Below are 23,071 nucleotides of genomic sequence, written 5' to 3' on the forward strand. Positions count from 1 at the left end.
AGAATTGAAAATGAAAATGCCTCTTTGTTTAGAGCCTCTGAATCTGAATTGAATGGTGAACTTGAAGTAGCAAAGAGATGCAGAGTTGAAGTTCAAATTTAAATATTAGGAAATGGAAATTAAAATGAAATGTAAAAAAGAAAATCTGTACAGTAAGCTAGAAAAGAAAGGTTTATCAAAAAAGACCTTGAATGTTGGCATAAATTCTTGTCTGAAAGTTTTTTAAAAAAAGATTGAAGTTTGAAGCTCATAGGCTCAGATACAACTTGTGTAACTCTAAAAAGTTTTTTTTTTTTTTTTTTTTTTTTTTTTGCACATTGTAAATAAAAACTTTTCATATGCTAATTTGCTTTTTTTTATTAGTAGACAATGTTAAATGTCATGTTCAGGTTCTGTTTCATATGAAGTTCAAACTAAATTAAGTACAACACTATATAGATAAAAATCAAAAGATCGATAGATAGAAATCGCTGTCTGGGGGCACCTATATCAGACCCAACCCATTCCTGCTCTTTGGAAACAGCACAGAATGCCTTGTAATACAGTGGGATGTTAGCGTTTGAAGTTATTTGAGCTATTTGATGACTGAATAACATGATGTACTGCTTAGGCTGTGATGAAGATGAAAAAAAAGTTGTTTCAGTAATGGAGGGGAGATTTTACATTTTGATGAAAAATTAAGACAATCATTATTTTCTATTGGAAGAACATGCACTGATGAATCATTGTTAATAAGTCCAGGAAAGTGTTTTAAAGGAAAAAAAAGTTCACCCAAAAATAAAACAAATTGCCTGAACATTTACTCACCCTCAGGCCATTCAAGATGTAGATGAGTTTGTTTCTTCAACTGAACAGATTTGGAGAAATGTAGCATTACATCACTTGCTCACCAATGGATCCTCTGCAGTGAATGGGTGCCGTCAGAATGAGAGTCCAAACAGCTGATAAAAACATCACAATAATCCACAAGTAATCCACACAACTCCAGTCTAGTTCTTGTGAAGCAAAAGGATGACAGGGGATGAAGTTTTTCACCGGAGCAAGCATTATTATGGATTGTTATTTTGGCCAGAAGCAACAGTTTAAGTGGTTTAAAGTTAAGATGTCTTGATGTATTTGTTTCTTACAAACATGTAACTTTTCACTTCACAATACATTAACTGATGAACTGGAATGGTGTGGATTATTTGTGGATTAATGTGATGTTTTTATCAGCTGTTTTGGACTCTCATTCTGATAGCACCCATTCACTGCAGAGGATCCATTGGTGAGCAAGTGATAATGCTAAATTTCTCCTAATCTGTTCCCCATGAAGAACAAACTGCTCATCTACAGCTTGCATGGCCTGAGGGTGAGTAAAGCAAATTTACACTTTTGTTTTTTTTTTTTTGGGGGGGGGGGGGGGGGTGTTCATGAGAGAGACAATTGGCTGTATGTGCTGTACCATACAGTATGTAAGCCATGTGTTGTGCACTTCATAATTTTATCGATCTCTGCTAGATCTGTTTTATTTGCCCCTCTAACTCTAGCACTCTCTATTCTAATTCTAGTCTTTAATTTAAAAGTGTATATTTTAGAATTTCTCTCTTTTAATTTTTTGATTGTTTTCTTAAAAAAACACTAGCTTTCTAATCTTTTTTGTATTTCTATCTGTTTTTCTTTTCATTTATTATACAAATTAAACAAAAGCCATAAAAAGACCTCTAACCACTAGCTTGCTCTATTCTTTTTCTATTCAATCTTTTTTCTTAATTATTTATTAAATTATTAAAAAAAAAGAAAAAAAAATCCTTGCTATGTGTTACTGCGTTAAGTTAACTGATGACGACTTGTTATAGCACTTGTATATCATGCTCTTTTGTTGATTTTGATTGCTTCCATTGTCCTCATTCGTAAGTGGCTTTGGATAAAAGCATCTGCTAAATTACCAAATGTAATGTAAATGTTATAATGGCTGTTTTTCAGATTTTTTAGAATGTTTGCTTGAAATAACATTTCTTTTCTAACATAGTGTTTACTTAGACTAATTGTTTGGTAGTGAAAGTAAGCGGTGTATACAAATCGTGTGTACTTCAATCAGATGAGTGTAAACGCTCCACCTTGTTGCACTCCAAAACAGATGAAAATTAATGTTTTGTAACATTAACTGTGACATCTAATCTGTCTGATGTTGCCCCTCAGCCTTTACATCCTAAGCACCAGGTCCAGCCTCTGCCACATTCTGTGCTACGTACACTTACTGTCTCTGTTGTAAGAGGACCATACTACACATGCTAATAAAACACCTTCTCACCCTTAAAACACTCCATTAAAGGTGAAGTCTGCAATTTTTTACCACTGAGAGTCAAATTACAACAGCAATGACTGATTTCAAAACAGGTTCCTTCCCCCAACCTCTATAATTGGTCAGATAAACAGAAAGTCCCACCCCAAACTCACGCTATTGAGTGAGCCAATGCTGCTGTTTCGAGCTGGTCGGGACTCTCACAGAAACAGTTGTGAGAAAGAGTCACAGCCATACAGTGTTACACACTTTGGTGGGCGAATCAAGCTTGTTGAATGGTTTATTTAGAGTTTGCAGTATTCAAGACTGAAAAAATACATGCATTCACCTATAAAAATCTTTGATCTGTAGCTCTCAGGTCTCTTGTTCCTTCTTTCATACATACAAATAAAAAGATGTTTGTACAGTTTTGCAAATAAGTATTTTGTATAAAAAAAAAAAAAAAAGAGTTTTGCACACTGGATTAATTTGTTACATTATTGATTTTTTTTTTTTTTTAGATACACCCAATGAGTCACTGATCTGTGATTTTGGGTAACTGAATAAATTTTTACATGCCTCTGACTCTTTCTGTAACTCTTTATTAAAGGTTTTGTGAACTACTGGAGGCCTGTTCCATTTAGATACAAATGTGACCAAAAAAAGAGCCTTTTAATATGATTTGGCTCATAATTGTGTGCTGTTATATAAGCCACATGGACTGGCTTAAAGAATGCCAGTAAAAAAGTATACATCTAATTCCATGTTATGGTTTCTTAATTGTTATAAAGGTGGGGAAGTCCTGGCCCTAATGGTTAGAGAGTTTGACTCCTAACCCTAAGGTTGTGGGTTCGAGTTTTCAGGCCGCAATACCACGACTGAGATGCCCTTAAGCAAGGCACCGAACCCCAACTGCTCCCCGGGCGCCGCAGCATAAATGGCTGCTCACTGCTCCGGGTGTGTGTGCTGTGGGTGTGTGCACTTTGGATGGGTAAATGCAGAGCACCAGTTCTGATTATGGGTCACCATACTTGGCTGTATGTCACGTCACTAAATGGTTCTGAATATTTGGATGATAACACTTAGTTCTATGCAAACAAATATGCATAAAAACACAGACAATTCATATTCAGAAGAGTTGCCTGTCAAAGTGTTTTTTTTTTTAAAGACCAAGTCTTTTTTTTATTTGTTTGGTTTTTTTGTATATTGTGGTTACATCTTTGCTTTTGTCTGTATGATAAAAGTTCCCCAGCTAATTATATGTTTGATGTTGCCTATAAAGAAGTTCTTCAACTGCAAATGTTCTTTGGTTGGTAATTATGATGTCAAAATAGTAAAGGCTGGTTGGGTTAACAAAAGCAGAACTATTCACTGCCATCTTCTAATGGTTGCTATTGGCCCGTCTATGCAATCAAATGACAATATGCACAGCTAAGGGGCAGATTAAATAAATACAATTCTAAAGCCGTTTCATCAGTAAACAACTACATACAAACTGTTCAACGGCTTTTCGCTCTGGAAACAATTTCCGCACCACCAAACAAAACAAAAACAACCTAAACAGTATTTTTCTTGATTAGTTTTCCCATGATGCGTCATTTATGGTCAATATTGCACAACACAATGTCTGCAACTAAATTCTGCTGCCGTCATGCTTTAATGGATTTCCTCCTAAAGGGGATTCATGAAGTGTGGCTCGGTAGAAATAGATGAGTTTGTTTCTTCATCCGAACAGATTTGGAGAAATTTGTTGTTCATTACTTGTACATCACTTGCTCACCAATGGATCATCTACAGTGAATGGGTGCCTCAAGAATGAGAGTCCAAACAGCTGATAAAAACACCACAATAATCCACACCACTTCAGTCCAACCAATTAACATCTTGGTGAAGTGAAAAACTCAATGTTTTCTACTCATCTACATGTAGAATATAGTCATTTTTGGGTGAACTAAAACCAAATCTTAAAATGCATGCATTGCATTTCATAGGATGCGTCTTTTTTCCTTTTGCTTTATTTTTTGCATTACGTGCTTTTGTCATATAATATTCCAGAAAACATACTAGAAGTACAAATGTTTTATAGCTCTATTATTCTGTCAGACTGTGGGTTTTTAATCAGTAGCGTCTGTGCGGTGGGCAAGGCTTCATCAGGGGGTGTGGAGGGCGAGTGGGCGGAGCCTGTCGGTGAAGAAATGCAGTGTTTGGTGCAGCGGGCGCAGTGGAGCTTCACGAAATCCTTGTGTGTTTTTTTAAAGGTGGGAAATGGCCTCTTACCAGAAGCACAGGTTTATTCGCCAGTACGCCCACAGAGGACGTGAGGGTTTGAAGACAGCGAGTGAGCCAAAGCGCTCGCTATGCTAGCCGTCGGCCATTAGATAAAACGGGGTGCGTGGACCGAAGAAAGCAGACAACAGGATCTGGACACGTTTACGCGGACCTATGAGACTGTTCTCAGGTAATGTAACGTTACACTGTGGATGTCCTTCGCACAGTGTGTGCGCGCAGAAGCATCGCTCTCTGCACCTGGTCACGTGCATTATTTACATGGCCATTGTTAAAGGCGACTGATCACTGATGAATAGAAAAGTTTAGCGCGACAGAGTTGCGTTGGACACTCATTCAAGTCGCTACGTGTGCAGAATTTTCTTACGCACTGCACATGCAACATTTTTTCTCGCGTTGGTGCGGGCCGTGTTCCTTCCTTGCGTGCGCGTTTTGTGGTGGACGGTAGGTTACGCACATTATTATGCAGCGCATTATGACGCACCTACCGGGGTATTATGACGCAGCCGCTCTCTTTACATTTCAGAGAACGCGTGAATGTAGAATTCAAATTCAGAATCAGAAATTGTCGCACTGTTATTAAGGCGAAACTGAAATTGTTCAGTGGGGCAAGCGCTGCATAATTTTGTATGATGGATTTTTCCCTGTCAGACGTTTCAGGTCACAGGTTCTTAAAATAGACGATTTAAAATGTGGGTGATGATATTAAGGAAATGTTCCTTCTCCTTTTTGAAGAAAAGTATTAAATGCATTTAAACTTTTTATGATTGTGTAGCCTACTTTTATTTGTTTGTTTGTTTATGAGTGTTAAAAAGTGAAATCTCCTAGAATCACTATTTTGACCTTCTCCCCTACCCAGACTTTAACTTCTAACTCCACCCTCTAAAATAATTAATGTATATGCACTGTTTAAAAGAAACAAAAACAAAACGAAAAAAAACTATAACAATGTGTGATGATGAAAAATGAATATATTATATTCTATTGTATATATCTAATATATTATAAGCCTATTGTTTATATCTATATATATATATATATATATATCTATATATATATATAGATATATATATATAGATATATATATATATATATCTTATATAACATCTGAAAGAAAATAAGAAAATGAAATTTACATACATTTTAAGTGTGATTTTTATATATGCACTTTTTACAAAGCTAAAATATTAATTTTTTTTTTTTAATTTTATATATGTATATATAGGACTGCAGATCTTGATATCATGATCATGATATCATAACAGAATTTATTATTTGAGAGTTTAATTCTGAAACAAATTATTTCTTATTATTTTTATCAATTGGAAGATAACTGACTGCTTACTTATTGGCAAGTCTAAGGTATCCCGGGTATTTTGGCATGCTGACTCTTTCGTTCATTAGCCTATTGTGCATAATATGGGTATGAAGTGATAAATAGATACCAGTCAACTACACATCTGCTTCCGTAAGACACATTTGTCAAAGTCAAACCTCAACTGATTGTTAGAAGTTCATAGTGATGGGCCTGAGGTGAAAAAATCTCAACCATTTCAAGAGTAGGACTAACCTTTGCGAATGACCCATATATGGTTTTGTTTGTTATTGAAAAAACATCTGATGTATCATGTTATGGAATCGACATTAATTTGTGCATTATTCCCCAGCTCTTATTAATTTCAGCCATGGTGACCAGCCATGAAATTCTGTGGTTCATCTGGTGGTTGATGTTGTTGAAAGGTTACCTGAGGCAAAGTTCCCTCTCTTCACTGCTACAGTATGCAGAGTGTGCTCCATACGTGCCCTCTTCACAGGAGCTCACATGTTGCCAATCACCTTTTTTAGTCTGTAAATAGATTTACAATTGAAGCGTTAACTTGGGCCAACAGGAGGCTGGTTACTAGATTAGAGAAAGACATTGCGCAGATCTCATCATGACCCTATCTGCTCCTCTTTAATCAAGGTCTGATTGTTGCAGTCATGCCAGTACCTGGGTAAATGATTACAACCCTTGTTAGTTTAATCTTAATATAGTACAGTGAAATGTTTACTGTCATTTTTGGTAGGATTAGTCCGTTTAAGCCCATAGTTTGTGTGTCAGACCCGATCATGAGAGGTTTCGCAATGGATTCCTCAGCCTCTCTTCTAAGTTCAAGTGGAATGTCTTCAGTTTGTTCCATGCATAGAATTTTTTTCTTTATGCATGGAACAAACGGGGGTTATAGATTGATACAATGACACAGCTTGAAAAAATACCAGGATGACTCAAATATGACCCCTCAGCATGCTGGGGGGTCAGAGACCCACTCTATAATGAGGACACACACTTATTACATTCCTATTGCCTCTGGCGCTCATTTTTCTGAGATTTGGAGACATTGACCTGAGATATGAGATGGTGTTCCTGTGCTTGTTTTCTCTTAAATTTCTTAGTTTTATCTTTTTATATTCATTTTTCTTTTAAGACTATTATTTTTTAGTGAAAAAACTGTGCTGCATGAAAATCCAATGAATAACATAAGTTGCTTTGGATAAAAATCCTACCAAATGCATAAGTGCAAATGTTTTAAGCTATTTATTCTCTCAAATATTTTCCTAAGAACATTTAATTTTTTTTAAGAATAAAATGATATTATTAACAGTGTAATAAAAATGAACTGGTTTTTATACTATCCTGCACATGAGGGTTGCATTGTTTAATACAAACTATTCAAAACTGTACACTAGTAAATCTTAACGGTACAATTTTACAACTTTTACAGTTGCTAAAATGTAATGTAAAATGCATGAAATGTGACTTAAACTGTCACAGAATAATTTTCTTGTTATGTTGTTATGTTGTGTTTTTGAAATTATTTGATTTTGGATTTTTTACGTTTTGAACATTTTGGATTTTTTAGATTTTTTTGAGGTTATCAAAACTTAATTTATAATGATTTAAAAAAAAAATTGTAAGAACAATATTTAAGTAAAATGAAAAGAAACATTGAATTTTTTTGGAATATGTGGAATTTTACTGGAAATGGCAGTTAGAAAATTTTATTCTTAAGAATATAATGTGAATCTGGATAAAATCCTTCTAAACCTGTAACTGTAGATGTGTGTAGATGATGTTTTTAGCTATTTGTTCTCTTTCCTCTTTTGAAAATTTGACAAACAAACTATGACTTTTTTAGTGCAAACAGAAACACAAAAATAAATATTTTTCAGAAAAAAAAGTGATTATTAAAATGATTAAAATTGGTCTTTCTCATTCCTGCTCTCACATTCTCCGCGATAATCTTCTTTGAACATTTGAAAACAATGACTTCATCCACAATATTGCACATTTAATAACTTTCTTTGTCAGAACATTTGAAAAAATCCACAAACAGATTCATGCATAACACATAGTCTTTGTGAAAATGAATGAACGGACAGTTGCTGTGTGCAATCCTGCCAGAATAAACTCAGGTAAGAGCACATATGTGACAGTGTGTTGTGATGTCTCTTGTGCAGGTGAGAGATGGATATGAGAGAGGTGTATGTGGTGGCCGGCAGCTTCGTGGGGTTTCAGGTGTTATTCTCGTGCGTCAGTCCGGTCCTGTCTTCCAACTTCACGGAGGGTTATGGGAAACTTCCTCCAAACAAACTCAACGACTGGAACTCCAGGTATCAGCCTCATATAACTCAGCACTGCTCTAATAGAAATGTGGTTAGAAATGCGTGAAATGATATTGCAATGGAAGTTTAAGATCGAGAGAATATATGATAATGGAATTGTATCCAATCAAATGAGAGAATTATCTTTTCAAAAATACAAAGAAGCTTGCGAATATCATTCATGTTGTGCGTGAGTGCAATCTAGTGATCTCTGTACTGTACTGTATTGTGAAATGTAGGTGAAGGCCGTTTGGTCTAATCACCTTTCCTCTTTATCTTTTGTACCTGGTAGCTTTGACCTTACATCTCTGTACAATACGCTACATGGTTATATAACATGTCCGAGGTTAAAACACATGTTTTTAACCTTGAACTGTTTTTAGAAGATGCTAAATACCACCTGTTCTTGTTTTGACAGCTTACATTGTTTTAAATGTCATGACATGTCTTTAGGCATTATATTCTGTTAGCAAATCTAAATGCTTTGACAATATCATGGGAGTACAGAACCAGTTACATTGATTATTTGCACTCTCTGTAAAAATGCAGTTCTTTCCTACAAAGACCACTTTCATTTCTGAAAGTTTAACAAACCTTGTTTTTTTTTTTGTTTTGTTTTTTTATGGTACAATAATATACTTGTAATTAGAGTATTTCTTTTTTCTTTTTTTAGTGCAGAGCATTTTGCACAATAGTTTGCTTAATAGTGGCACACACAGGGTTGTCTCACTGTGCAGATAACAGATAAGTCTACAGTCCACAGACCAATGATTTCTCACAAACACACTCACACTAATGGATGGATCAGATCAAATCATTAGTACCTTCACTGTCAGCTATCTAGCGCAGATATCATTTCCTACTGTGTCAGCATCATGTTATCTATGTGATATTCCTAATTCTGATTTCTTTTGACCCAATGTGCAAATGATACAATTACATTTTCTGTCCCTTGGCACAGTTTAATTATTGACTATATACTTATTCGTGTCTATTTGGTGCCAGCATGGCAAAATTCATGCATTGGATTTGAATCATTGAACTGAATAGGCAACCGTACAGGAAGAATAACAATGAGCGCCAAAGTCAATCTTTGATGATTACTGAAATATTGTTTGAATGGTTTTTATCTTTTATTCCCTCAGGCTTGTGTCCACGGTCCATGCATTAATTGTGGGGCTGTTCTGCGTTTATATCCTCTGGTACGACGATGCCGTCAATGAAGACCCCTTCTGGTAAGTTGCGGAGTGTTTAAAAACAGGGCTGCTTTTCAACTCTGTGTATATTTTTTGGGATCTCGTGATATATATATATATATATATATATATATATATATATATATATATATATATATATATCTAATATAATATATATATATTTTTTTTCACAGTTTAAAAACAAACACAAAAAATATGGGTCTTTAGCAGAACAGCTATTGTTGAATCCATAAAGGTCCTAAATTGCAAGAATCAAACCTATAAGTAGTACCAATCAATAATTGCGTATCAATATTTTATATGTTCATTTGAGATAATTTTGCTTTATCCAAAAGTTTTAGTTGAAACTTTTGCTCCGTCATCATCAGTAATGTGTCTTCTATAGTCACAAGGGCACACAACTGCCGTCTCATTTGTCTTCTTTTCTTTATTTTTCTTTTCTTCTTTCCCTCTCTTTAATATTTCCTTTTCTGCCTGCTGCCTGTTTGGTCTGCATCTTTGCATCCTGAAGGGGAAGAATGGTAATTTGTCTTTAGTGGTTGTCACATCCTCTGTAGCTCTGGTCCAAAACCTAGTGAGCTACCTACCTAGATAGCATTTTATGGCCTAATTGTAGTAATAATAATAATAATACTTCATGGTTATGATTCATACATATGCTGCATGTGAAGTTGCTGTTTTTTAAAAGCTTTCCAAAATACACAACAAGGCAGCTCACTAGGAAACAGAGCACATGTCTCCTTTTCATCTCATTTCTATTCATCTCGTCTTCTTTGGCATTTCCGAGTACAGCAGCTTCTCAACAACCCTGATCTGTTGTCAGTGTCTCTTTTCCTCTCTCCCTTCTCGATCTCTCAGATCATAGAGTTTTTAATCTTCTCAACAAGGCGCCTTTTCATTAGGAAACAACAGATTCCCAGATTCCCCTCCTCTGCCGGATCATGTGACAGTCCTCCAGGCCTCCTCTCTCCTCTGATCAGTCCCTCTCACTGTCCCACAGGCCGTCTCGGACAGTAACACTCCCCCAAAAAACATAACAAGAACGAGTATTACTGAGAAGAGAGGGAGACTGCTTAACCTTCATTCTCATCTCATCCTCATCCTTATCTCAGTACAAACAGGGTCATTCTATGATATGGATGCCTTTTTGAACAAGGTTTTTCACCATTTTTATAAAGTAGATACCAAGTACCAAGTAAATTTCTTTACATTCTTTACTGGTTTTCATACTAGATAATGTCACCTCTTTGGTCTGTTTTGCTCTTTTCTTGTTTGAGTCCAGTTTTTGACTCTTCAGTGCGATCATGACACCGTTTAGAAATGGTTTTGTCATTATATTGCTGTTCTTGTTGTGAGACGTCGGAGCAGTCACTGCATGAGTTGTAAATATCCAGTTTCTAATGTAGGTAAATTGCATTGTGCATCTCAAGCTTCACTGATCAATATTAATATATATCAGTCTATAAATAATGCATTTCAGGGCTGATGGTAAAAGAGACATTTTTTACAGTCATTATTTACACAATGAAGGATACAACAGGCACTCGTTTTGTAGAATGACTCAACACATTGTTGAAAGAAAGTTGATTTGTTTCAGTCATCGGGCTTTTGTTTGCTAAATGCTCAGTCAGAGATGATAGCCTTAAGCCAGTTTACTTGATCCGGTCTGGCCTGAAAAGCGTTTTCAAACCCTCAAGCTGATCTCTTTGTGTTTTATAGTAATGACCGCATACACAGTCATCCACTCCTTACGTGAAAATGGCTTTCATTAGACTCGTCTGCTGTCGGGTCAGTTGTCTGAATCTGTTTTCTAAAGCTGACCTGCTTGTCCAGATAGTGAACTGAATGAGATCAAAGGTGAGAAATTTTGCTTAGGTGTGTCTGTCTGTCTAATTAAACTTTGGCCTAAATCATTTTTTTCCTAAACCAATGAGTTATCTGTTCTCAGCTATGAATAAAATAACTTGATAATTTGTTGGTGAAAGGTTAATGTAAGGATGACATGTCCCATGAAAGAAATAGATAAAATAGGCTAAGTTTAATAAGTAATTAATAGTTGAAATGGATTCTGGTGTCGTTTTTTTTTTTTTTTTGCCAAATTATTACAAAGGTTATTTTACTATCCTTTTACAGCTTTTGTTGATATTTTAAATTATTTTTTTTTTTTTATATTTTCTGTTTTCATTTTAATTTTAGTTTACGTTTTAGTCATTTTGTTGAGTATTTTTATTATTTTTTTTAAATGTCTATATAGTTTTTTAAAATAAATGTAATTATTTCATTTTAGTTTATATAGTTTTAGTTATTTTAGCACTTCAAGTTAAACTAAACGAAGATGACAAATGTTGTCTTGGCAACTATCTGAAATAAAATAAGTGGTGTGTGTATATATATATATATATATATATATATATATATATATATATATATATATATATATATATATATATATATATATATAAGTTTCAGTAAAACTATCATAACCCTAGGCATAGTACTTATTATTATTATTATTATTATTATTATTATTATTATTATTGTTGTTGTTGTGTTAAAATTATTGCATTTGATTTAATTGACATTGGTTGATATCTATGCCCTTTTAGCCTTTTAGAGAATTGTATGAAAAAATAAATGCATGATTTAATTTCTCAATTTTGTGAGCATCTTATATTAGACAGCTGGTGGAAAAACTGCATTTTTTTCATTTAATGCAATTTTGTCAGCACAAATTGTATTATCATAATTGCATATAAACTTCTCAGAAAACTTTTCAAGAAGTCTTGGTATATTCTATGTTGCCTACTTTATGACTTTGTAGAGTCTCCATAAAACCTAATAATTATCATGTTCTCCTGCATGATCCAGAATGTTCCATAATGTTGCAATCCTTTAACCTCTGCTTTTAATGTTGTTCATTAACAGATGAGCAGGTTCACATGTAGAACCATACAAAAACACCAGAGATATTTTTAAATGTTAGAAAATGCATGATTTCTTTACGCAGATGGACAAATGTGGTCTATTAGAATAAAGGCTTTCTTATTTTGTCCAAATGAAAAAATATTGTAAATACTTCAGACCACTTGCACATGTAAGACTTCATATTCCAGGTGTAAAATTCCTGCACTGATGCTGGGCGAGCAGTGAGAGTCGAGTGTTTGTTTGACAGAGGGGTCAGAGGTCAGTGAAGGTGACAGTGGGGTCACGCTGAGGGTAACTGAGCTTGCTAGCATTTGAATTAAGATCACCTCTTCTGCTGCTGGACACCTGCGACCTCCGTGTATCAGTTCCCTGATTGCTTTACAGGGTCACAGAGAGACACGCATCTGTGGGACTCACATACTATAACACTGGCTTGTTATCCATTCATTGAGATATTCATCTTCCATCGTATGCTGTGGTGCTTGATGCTTGTATCCACCAGGGTTTTGTGGGTGGATACTATTTAGTGCAGTGCTCTGTGTTTGAGCTACAGGAATAATTGTTTTATGGGTTTATGTGCCCTTTTGTTTAATTTCTCTGTATAAAGTGTCTTTGTTAATTCTGATCTTTGTTCAAAAGGACCTAATCTTATCATTTCTGCGATGAGGAAAACACGGACAGAATCGCTAAATCCAGTCATTACAGTTGAATTTACTGTATAATGTGTTATTTAGATTAGATTAGATTCTACTTTATTGTCATTGCACATGTATGGTACAGGGCAACGAAATGCAGTTAGCATCTAACCAGAAGTGCAATAAGCAGTAAGTACAGGATATATAGTGTCTAAAATATGTTACAAATACAATGTACAATAATATACAGATGTATAGTACAGGTGTGTACTATGAACATACTATACAAATGGATTATGTAATAAGTGCATATACACTATAAGCAGAAACTATGAGCCTATGAGCATTATTTACAAAAGTGCAATGGACAGTAAAAAGTGCATTGATGGTTGATTTATGTAGGGGTACATATTTTTGGAAGAAAAAATCCTGAGTCTGCTGGTCCTTGTCCGGAGGCTCCTGAAGCGCCTCCCGGAGGGCAGGAGGTTAAACAGTCTATGGTCAGGGTGAGAGGAGTCCTTAAGAATACTGCGAGCTTGACATAGACAGCGTTTCCTCTGGATGTCCTCAATAGTAGGAAGTGGTGTCCCTGTGATGCATTGGGCGGTTTTCACCACCCTCTGAAGTGCCTTGCATTCAGCAACTGAGCAGTTTCCGTACCAGACTGTGATACAACTGGTCGGGATGCTCTCGATCGCACACCGGTAAAAGTTCACCAGGATGGCTGAAGACAGTTGGTTCTTCTTCAGTGTCCTGAGGAAGAAGAGGCACTGGTGAGCCTTCTTGACCAGGCTGGAGGTGTTTGTGGTCCAGGACAGGTCCTCCGAGATGGTGGCTCCCAGGAACTTGAAGCTGGAGACACGTTCAACAACCGTTAATGTGGATGGGGTCATGCGTGCTTCCTTTCTTCTTCCTGAAGTCCACAATGAGCTCCTTTGTCTTGTTGATGTTAAGTAGCAGGTTGTTGTCAGTGCACCATGCGGCCAGGTGCTGTACCTCCTGCCTGTAGGCAGTCTCATCATTGTCTCTGATGAGGCCAATCACCGTGGTGTCATCTGCAAACTTAATGATGGAGTTTGATCCATGCACAGGCTTGCAGTCGTGGGTGTAGAGGGAGTAAAGGAATGGGCTCAGCACACAGCCCTGTGGTACACCAGTGTTGGGTGGTGGTGGTGGTGGAGCAGGTGTGGCCTGACCTAACATGCTGAGGTCTGTTGGTCAGAAAGCCCATAATCCACTCGCAGAGGGAGTTGTTAATGTCCAGGTCTGCAAGTTTAGTGGTCAGCTTGGAGGGAATGACAGTGTTAAATGCTGAGCTGAAGTCAACAAACAACATCCGTATATATGTGTTGTTATTGTCCAAGTGTGTGAGTATAGAGTGCAGCACTGTGCATACTGCATCCTCTGTGCTCCTATTGCTACGGTAAGCAAATTGGTGTGGGTGGGAGGCAGTCCTTGAGAAGTGCTAGGACCAGTCGCTCAAAGCACTTCATAATAATAGGTGTGAGTGCTACGGGGCGGTAATCATTCAGGCCCATCGGGGAGGAGTGTTTCGGCACTGGCATAATGGATGTGGACTTAAAGCATGTTGGCACAGTTGCTTGGGTGAGGGACAGGTTGAAAATTTCTGTGAAGACCCCTGCAAGCTGGTCAGCACATGCCCTAAGCACACGTCCTGGAATGCCGTCCGGGCCAGCAGCCTTGCGTGCGTTGATCCGGCTCAATGCGTCGGGGGTCAGAGTTGGAAAAGTGTTCTTCTACCTTTAGCTTGTAGCAATACTTGGCCTTTTTGATGCCCCTCCTCAGGTTAGCCCTGGATTTGCTGTAGGATTTGGCTTCATTTTGATTACATTTGTAAAGATTAATTCAGTTGTTTTTTTAATAAATTTTTCACCATATTTGATTATAAATCAATCATAAAACAGAATTCAGACAAATTCATTGTTAAAGTTTTATGGATTCAGATCAATTAGACATCCTTTATGGTTACTTCCATTAAAAAAGAAATCCAAAAATTAAAATGGATAACAGAATTTGGGGGGAAATAAAATGTATTTCTGTATTTTTCTAATGCATGAAACTGATCTGAGATCAGTTCACTACAAGATACTCCAAGCAAGCACCTTTGCTTTAACTACTTGAATTCAACACAACCAGTGTCACTAACAGTCTGATGGCAGTTTGTTTCATACAATAAGCATATTTATAGTATATTTGCCATTAGCTAGATATGTATTTGCTTACAAGATATAATAACATGCAAACGCTGTAGATTACTAGCAGTCCAGATGTCTCTGTATGTTCACCCACATGATGAAATGAATGCAGTGTTATGTCATTGGAGTATGATTTTATGGTGTAATGTCAGGTGTAGAGTGTGCAGTGTTGACAGTGATAGTATGGCTCGAGTCAGAATCAGGTTAACTGGGAGGTGACGCTTTTAAGGCTTACACCCGTTCATGTTAATCTTGTTAAATCCAAACTCTTCCGTTGCTGACTGACGGCAATTCTTATGCAGTTTTGTTGAGATGTAGCATTTGTTTTTCGTCCCTCAGGGGTGATCCCAACCTGGTTAAGCTCAATGTGGCCATCACCTGTGGATACCTGTTCTATGGTATGAAGCTTTGTTTTATTCTGTTAGTTCAAGCACAGATTACACACAGATATTTTCAGGTTTGTCTACAAATGTTTTTTTTTTTTAACTCTCTTGGTTTTTCTTCCATCACCTGTTCTTCTCTCAGACCTGGTGCTTGTAACTGGAGTGCCATGGGTGACGTGTTTTTTGTCTGTCACCACTTGGCGGCGCTGTATGCTTATGGATTTGTGCTGGTAAGTACCTGGAACATGTATTTACTATAAGGATTACAAAAATAAATAATAAAAAACCTTGATGATAAGAATCAAATAAAAGTGAGAATCTTTTTTTTTTTTAAATGGAAAGTTTTTAGAAGGTGTCATACATTATAGAAATGTTTCTGTAAGTTTCTAAACTAGTCTCATTTTCAACAGTTCCTTTTTTTATTTAAATTTAGATTTTTGTAATTTTGAATATTGTGTTTGAATTTACAAATTGCCTGTTTCCTGGGCTTGTCATTTATTTATTTATTTTGTAAGTTAGTTACCATAATATTTTAGTATCTCTGAGATACTATTATAGTGTTTACTAATATTTGGAATCAGTTTTTATGTTTATATTTTTGATTTTTAATAATTTTTTGGAGTTTTTATATTTTTGTGTATGTCTAGCTTGTATTATTTTTATTTCAGTATTAGGTTTAGGTATTTTAGTACATCAAACTAAATTAAAAGGAGAAACTTGTTTTTAGATTTTATTTCAGTTAACGTTTATATTATTTTGTTGGTAACAAAACTGTTTTAATTTTAGTTTTAGTTTTTAGTTAACTATGATAAGCCTAGTTAGTTAAGACATTTGATTTGGCTGATAAATACTTTTTCAAATATTAATACTAATGTTTCACTACTTATTTTTAAATAATAATATACAATTTATAAATAATTTTATAAATAATTTTATAATTTTATAATGTTTTTTTTTTTGTTGTTGTTTTTTTTCCCCAGACACGTGGAGCGCTTCCTTATTTTGCAAACTTCCGACTGATTTCAGAATTGTCAACACCATTTGTCAATCAAAGGTGAGATTTATTTATTCCTTTGAAGAGGTTCTGTTTGGATCCATTAACTTGCCAAATGCTGACCGTCTCATCTGACCTCTATTTCTCTCTCTGCAGGTGGTTTTTCGAAGCATTAGGTTACCCTCGTACTCACACCGTTGTCGGCAACGGCGTCGCCATGGCGATCGTGTTCTTCCTCGTGCGGATCGCTGTGATGCCTCCCTACTGGGCAAAAGTGTTTGCCACCTTCGGTACGCCAACGTTCGAAAGGCTTGGTCTGGCAATTCAGGTGGCCTGGATCGTATCCTGCGTTTGCTTGGATATCCTAAACACAATCTGGATGTACAAAATCGCCCGCGGCTGCTACAAGGTCATTACCGGCAAGCTAAGAGGAAGCAAAGTGGTCTCCAAAAAGACCAATTACACCAACAACCACACAGACTGAGAGTCATCCACGATAATGACAGATTAGATTAGACGTGAATATAGCAACTTCTGAGTCTTTATATTGCGCTCTGGATGCATGTGCTCTCGAAACAGAGGTTGAGAGGAGAGAGTTTCATCATCCCAGTGTGCTTTTAACCTCTTCTTCATGTACAGACACTCTGACTTCACCAAGCCGATAAACTAACCTGTTATGCCTCAAACACAACCAAAGTGACTCCAAGCACAAGGAGAAGCAATAGAACATGAACATGTGAGCTTGTGACCACAAAAAGTCCTTAGTCAGTCAGCACCCATCCATGTTTTTCTCGAAACCAATCGTGGTTGCTTTGGGAGCCGTGTTTCCTGTGATATTAACACTGATGTGCCTCAGTGAACTCCAAGTTTGAACATCCACAACTTGTTGCACATTTGGTCGGAAGTGCTCATCAACTTCGCTCAATCTTATGTCATTGCCAGTCTGAACGGTTTGCAAGTCTCTTGGAAAGCTCAGATCTACCTCTCACACCGTGTCAAGCACAAGAGCGAACGCCGTATGGACTCGAGGAACACTCTCAGCCTCTGCTTTTATAGTCCAGACTTCTAGAACTCATCTTGTGCTCTCGTTTGCATTTCCAGGAAGCATTTTCCATGTGGAAATGGAGTGAAAGGTGGTTTCCTTTAGCAAATACCTGTGTGCATGCTTCATTTCTGACCATGTGAGGTCACATTTTTGCAGTAGATGCGAGGAAACTGCACTGCTTTATCCATTTCTAGCCTTTACTAGAGCCTCACATGCACAGGTTTTAAACAGTTTTGTTCTCACCAAGCAGATTATTTAAACATTCAACACCTCAAGGCTTGATGGGAACTGGTGCAAATTCACATCTTAGTCATTTTCTTCCTGCCAAATTCATGTTTTTGGTTTTGTTTTTTCAGCTTGTTGGTCACCAGAACTTCCAGCCTGACGTTTAGGCTTTTGTCATGATTCATGAATGCTGTTGTGATTCTCTTGAATGTGAGTTCCAGCTGGGCATGTCAACCCATGTTGTGTTGCGCTGTGGCATTATGATACAGTATATATGTGTGTGTAAGAAAACATATGCAGTACTTATTTCTGCCAAGTATCTGACAAGACTAAATCCCTCTGTAGTCAGAGCTAGTGTTTCTCTTCTGAAGTTCAGGTACACTTTCAAAATGAATGTTATTTTGAATGACAGTGGGAGAGGATTGTGGGAAATGTAGTATTTTGCCTTATATCCATAATTGGAAATAACCAAAATCATCCTCTAGGCCTTGAATATGTGAAGCTGTGACAATAGAAATATATTCGGGTGATGTTTTGAAGAACAAAATGGCCATTTGGTCATGTAATTATTATATGTATCTAGAATGTCTGAAATGAGCTGCAATCTTCGTGTTTATGGAAATGAAAAGGAGATTAGGCTTTATGGTACGTTATCCACACAAACGTTGCACAATCGAAATGCCATTGTGGCATTGATATTGTAATATTTGTCATTTTGAAGGGCTGATCGAAATTCAGTAGGAAGTTCATCTACTGGACAAATTGATTGGCGATACTCAAAATAATAAATTTGACTGGCAAAAATGGTTCCATATTCATAAAAACTTACATTTCTTTACAGTTATTGATTGTTTTCTGTAGAATGGTCACATAAATGTGCCTGTTGCTATGTAAGGTACAACATTTGAGTATATGAAATAATATAGTAAGGATAGATAGGACTGTACTAGTATAAAGCAGCTATAGAGTTAACACAAAACTAATTTTAGTACCTTGCCTCGCCTCAGATCAGCTTAAACTCTTAAATCATTGTGGATTCAAGGGTGGGAGAATGTGAAAAAAGGCTATATCCAGGATAAACTTAGTAGATGGGATTCCCCATATCAAACGTCCCATTGGATTTTATTGGTACATTGTTTACAAAGACCTGTGTTATAATCTGTGCTGCACTTGCCTGCTCTCGTTTGGATCAGTCCTCACGTAGAGCACGACTAAAACCAAGACAAAAGTGTTTTTCATGATCCCAATGAGCCCCAAACTGTTTGTCATTGTTTTAAGCTCACATGGTTTTAAAAATGAGCAGTCACCAACTAAATTATATGGATTTATTTAGACATTTTAAATTGCTTTGGTGCACTGTAGCACCCGTATTTGATGATGATTATCGACAAGGAGCAATAATCTATAAAAGGGTGACTAGACAGACTCTTCTACCTGTTCAGATGTTTGGACAGGGATTTTTAATTCGTTCTAATGCTGTTAGGCTTTTGTTCAGACAGCCTGGTATTCAATGGAATCATTTACTATGTGCAATTTGGTGACAAGCTCAATGACAGTATTGAATCTCTATGTATGTGTATATAATTAAGTAGAAGTCAATTTTAAGAAGTGATTATAATACTAAAATAAGCACAGAACTGTTGGATGATTGTAGTAGTTCAGGTTTCCGATCTCTTGATTTTGATTTTTTTTTCTTCTTTTAACACATTACTGTTGTGGATCCAATCATCTCTGGAAATTTGAATGTGAAAATCAACACCCAGCAGAGGCCCCTTAGAGCCCCTGTGTCTATATGCTTTGAAACCGATGGATGATATGCATGACCACTAATAATAATATTGTCCAAATAGCAGTCAAGGAGAGAAATGACAGATAAATAAAGGTGAGAGAATAAAAAAGCAGTCCTGAATTGTTAATTTGTTTGCTTATTTTGCGTTTAGGATTATTGACTGACTGAATGCGACAGTTCAAAATTGAATGCTTTTGTTCAGCAAGAATGCATGAAAGTTATCAAAAGCGACAGTAAAGACTTTTATAATGTCACAAGGTTTCAAAAAGGCTATTGTTTTAACTGGCCATTTTTTTTTTTACTTCTTAAAGAATCCTGAATAAAAAAGAAAATATAATAATATATGTGTATATTAAGCATAATGACTGTTTTCAACATTGATAATAATCAGAAATGATTCTCAAGCAGCAAATTAGAACTATTTCTGTTGAATGCAAACCTTTGAATGGTAATGTATTTATAAATGTGCTTCTTCAGGTTTATAGTGTTTTGTGATGGACGCGTAAGTGAAGTTAATTAGTTTCACTTTTTAATTTAGTTTATTCTCTTTTTACACATTTAATTACATGGTGGAATGGTTCATGAATTGAATACTTTTCAAATTAGTGGGTCAAATGATTCATCCTCATGCTTTCGCTCTACCCATTTCACACACTTTTTGAAACTCTTGACATGTTTTGATGTGTTCATAAATCTACTGGAAGTTTGTTTAATGTCGGTTTAAGTAGATATTTGACTCTTGAAGTGAATGTTTTTACTTTAGCTAGCTGTTTGTACATTCAGAGCACTTTTCTGTTGGCAGCACAGTTGGCGAATGGCAGTTGTTTGCCAATTCTTCATGCTAAATGAAAATTGATTTGGTTCAGTGGCAACCAGACATCCTCATGTTTAAGGAGTATTGTAAAGAGAAGTATCTGTCTGTCTCTATCTTCAGTTGTACCTGTTGAAAATGACCTCAGGTAGTTCTGCCTCAGCTCAGAGCTTGCATAATACTAGAAGACAGAAGAAAGTGGAGGTAAAGAAAGCCAAAGAGGATGACAAAGAATATTAAAGTGGAAGAATGAGAGATCTTTGAGCCTGTAGTCTGGCTCTGATTGAATCCAGCTCTACTGCATGTACTCATGGTCAATTGGGTTGGTTCAGAGCGACTGTGCGTGTGTGGATAACTTTTACCAAACATGGTCACAGTGCATCTGAGGCTCACTGAAATCTCCCCTGGTACCCTCACACACACAACACCACACATCATACATCTGCAGTACTGCTGTCTGTGACATTCTGTATGCCTCCCACCAAGTCCAAGCATGTACTTTTCACTTTGCTATTACCTGCCAGAGACGGTTTTCATGACTTGTTTTCGGAGCATGTCCAGTATACATTCACATATGCAAAGAAAACTAAAACACTTAAAATGTCTGTACTGATAATAAATCCAACACATGGCACAGATATTGAAAATAATGTTCATATGCAACTCTATGAGTTATAAAGCAAACTGAACTGCGCTCAGATATTCATCTTGAAGTTGTTCCCAGACGTAGATTTGCATTCCAGACACTATGATCTTTATATAGTTACATTTTATGAGGCATTAAAGTTGTTTGAGGGTCTTATTGTCTTTTCTAATCTGTGTTGTACAGAACATCAAGCAGATTTATGATGCCATTTGCTTGTTTACAATAGTCGTCAGTACATTTTGGTGGGTGGGTTCAAAATACGGATGACTACTGTGTGCAAAAAACCTGCCCGTGGCTGTTAGATCTCCAGAGCAGCCTGCTGAATTCCTCTAATCTTTGTAGGTTGAATGAGCCATCGACCATAAATAGGCAGACAGACCTATCCTAGAAAGGAGAGAGGAAAGCAAGGAGGGCAGGGAAATCTCTGGAACTGGTGCTTTCAGAAGCTGCTCTAACTTTTCTTTTTTTCCTCACAGTTTCTCCATTCTTCTTGACTTTTCTCTGGCTCATTTGAGCCCATAAACACATATACAGCAATCGTTACGCCTGATGCTGATGAGTGCCAAACACTCATTCCCATAAAACTGCAGCTGTTTGTCTTTTTACAATCAGTATTGTCAGCTTTTCCTTTGGCTTTTTACCCTCTTTGTTGGAGTTTTTTTCAAAATCTCTAAGCAAAGATCACAGTTTCTAAATGTCCTTTCATGAAATCCACTAAACGTACAGTTAAGTACTGCCAAGCAACAATTTAGAATTTATCTTAGCAACTGCCTAGCAACACCTTAGTAACCACCAGCTTTGCAAACCTCTAGAAACTGTCTAGCAATGCCTTACTAACCACAATAACAACTTTGCAAACCTCTAGCAACACCTTAGTAACCACCAGAACACCTACGCAAAACTTCTATTGTATTTTAAGAAACTTCTAGTAATGCTTTGAAAAACATAATTTGTTTGCGAATCGAAATATCTTAGTTTCAAAAAGTTTTGGTAACCTTTAGCAACTGCTTAGCAATGCCTTAGTAACCACCAGAACACCTTTGCAAACCTCTAGCGACTGCCTAGCAACACCATAGTAACCAACAATTAGCAATACCTCAAGCAACTGCTTAGCAATGCCTTAGTAACCACCAGAACACCTTTGCAAACCTCTAGCGACTGCCTAGCAACACCATAGTAACCAGCAGATGATTTTAGATGCCTTATTGAAACTGCCTAGGCCAAGCATAACTTTAGTTAAAGCTCATTCTGATTCTGATTCTGATTCTAATACCTTAGTAACCACAAGAACAACTTCACAAACCTCTAGCAACTGCCAAGCAATGCCTTGGTAACAACCAGAACACTTTTGCAAACCTCTAGCGACTGCCTAGCAACACCATAGTAACCAGCTTTGCAAACAACTAGCAACTGCCAAGCAAAACCTTAGTAACCACCAGAACACCTTTGCAAACCTCTAGCAACTGCCAAGCAAAACCTTAGTAACCACCAGAACACCTTTGCAAACCTCTAGCAACAGCCTAGCTACACTTCAGTAACCACCAGCTTTGCAAACCCTCTAGCCAACTGCCAAGCAATGGCCTAGTAACCACAGACCACCTTCATAAACCTCTAGCAACACCTTAGAAACCCCAAAAACACCTTTGCACACCTCTAGCAACCACCTAGCAATGCCTTAGTAACCACCAGCTTCGCAAACCTCTAGAAACTCCAAAGCAACCATTCAGAGCAACTTAGCAACTGCCTAGAAATGCATTAGAAACCACATAAATGCCTTAGGAACCCTCTACCAAGTGCCTGGCAACCACTTAGAACATCTTAATAACTACCTATCAATCCGGGTTGCCAGGTCTGCGTAAGAAAACAAGTCCAATTGCTACTCAAAATTTCAACGAGCATACTTAAAAAAAACAAAAAAAAAAACAAAAAAATAAAAACAATGTAAAAGTAGCCCAATTTTTGCGGTAAACCTGTTGATTTAGCAGCACTGCTAG

At 36.7% G+C, this 23,071-nt stretch overlaps 1 protein-coding gene across 2 annotated transcripts; it reads left to right on the forward strand.

Annotated features, from left to right (window-relative positions):
• The first annotated feature begins 4,616 nt into the window (after window positions 1-4,616).
• LOC122133846 (TLC domain-containing protein 4-B-like) lies at window positions 4,617-19,719 on the forward strand. Of its 2 annotated transcripts, XM_042718647.1 has the most exons (7): window positions 4,617-4,721; window positions 8,048-8,200; window positions 9,337-9,426; window positions 15,524-15,604; window positions 15,710-15,797; window positions 16,548-16,621; window positions 16,718-19,719. In XM_042718647.1, exons 2-7 carry the CDS (start codon window positions 8,055-8,057, stop codon window positions 17,043-17,045), a joined length of 807 nt encoding a protein of 268 aa, XP_042574581.1. In that variant the 5' UTR covers window positions 4,617-4,721; window positions 8,048-8,054; the 3' UTR covers window positions 17,046-19,719. The 2 variants fall into 2 exon arrangements, with proteins under 2 accessions (XP_042574581.1, XP_042574577.1); XM_042718643.1 differs by lacking the exons at window positions 4,617-4,721; window positions 8,048-8,200; window positions 9,337-9,426 and having other exon boundaries at window positions 15,539-15,582.
• Window positions 19,720-23,071: the final 3,352 nt, after the last annotated feature.

Source organism: Cyprinus carpio, chromosome A3, assembly GCF_018340385.1.
Source record: "Cyprinus carpio isolate SPL01 chromosome A3, ASM1834038v1, whole genome shotgun sequence".
Taxonomy (NCBI): Eukaryota; Metazoa; Chordata; class Actinopteri; order Cypriniformes; family Cyprinidae; genus Cyprinus; species Cyprinus carpio.

Bases quoted from the DNA above. Each gene is read 5' to 3' on its own strand.
- LOC122133846 (XM_042718647.1), top strand. From the start codon at position 8,055: ATGGATATGAGAGAGGTGTATGTGGTGGCCGGCAGCTTCGTGGGGTTT. The intron at 8,201-9,336 runs GTATCAGCCTCA...TTATTCCCTCAG, and splicing joins CTCAACGACTGGAACTCCAG to GCTTGTGTCCACGGTCCATG. The intron at 9,427-15,523 runs GTAAGTTGCGGA...TTCGTCCCTCAG, and splicing joins GTCAATGAAGACCCCTTCTG to GGGTGATCCCAACCTGGTTA.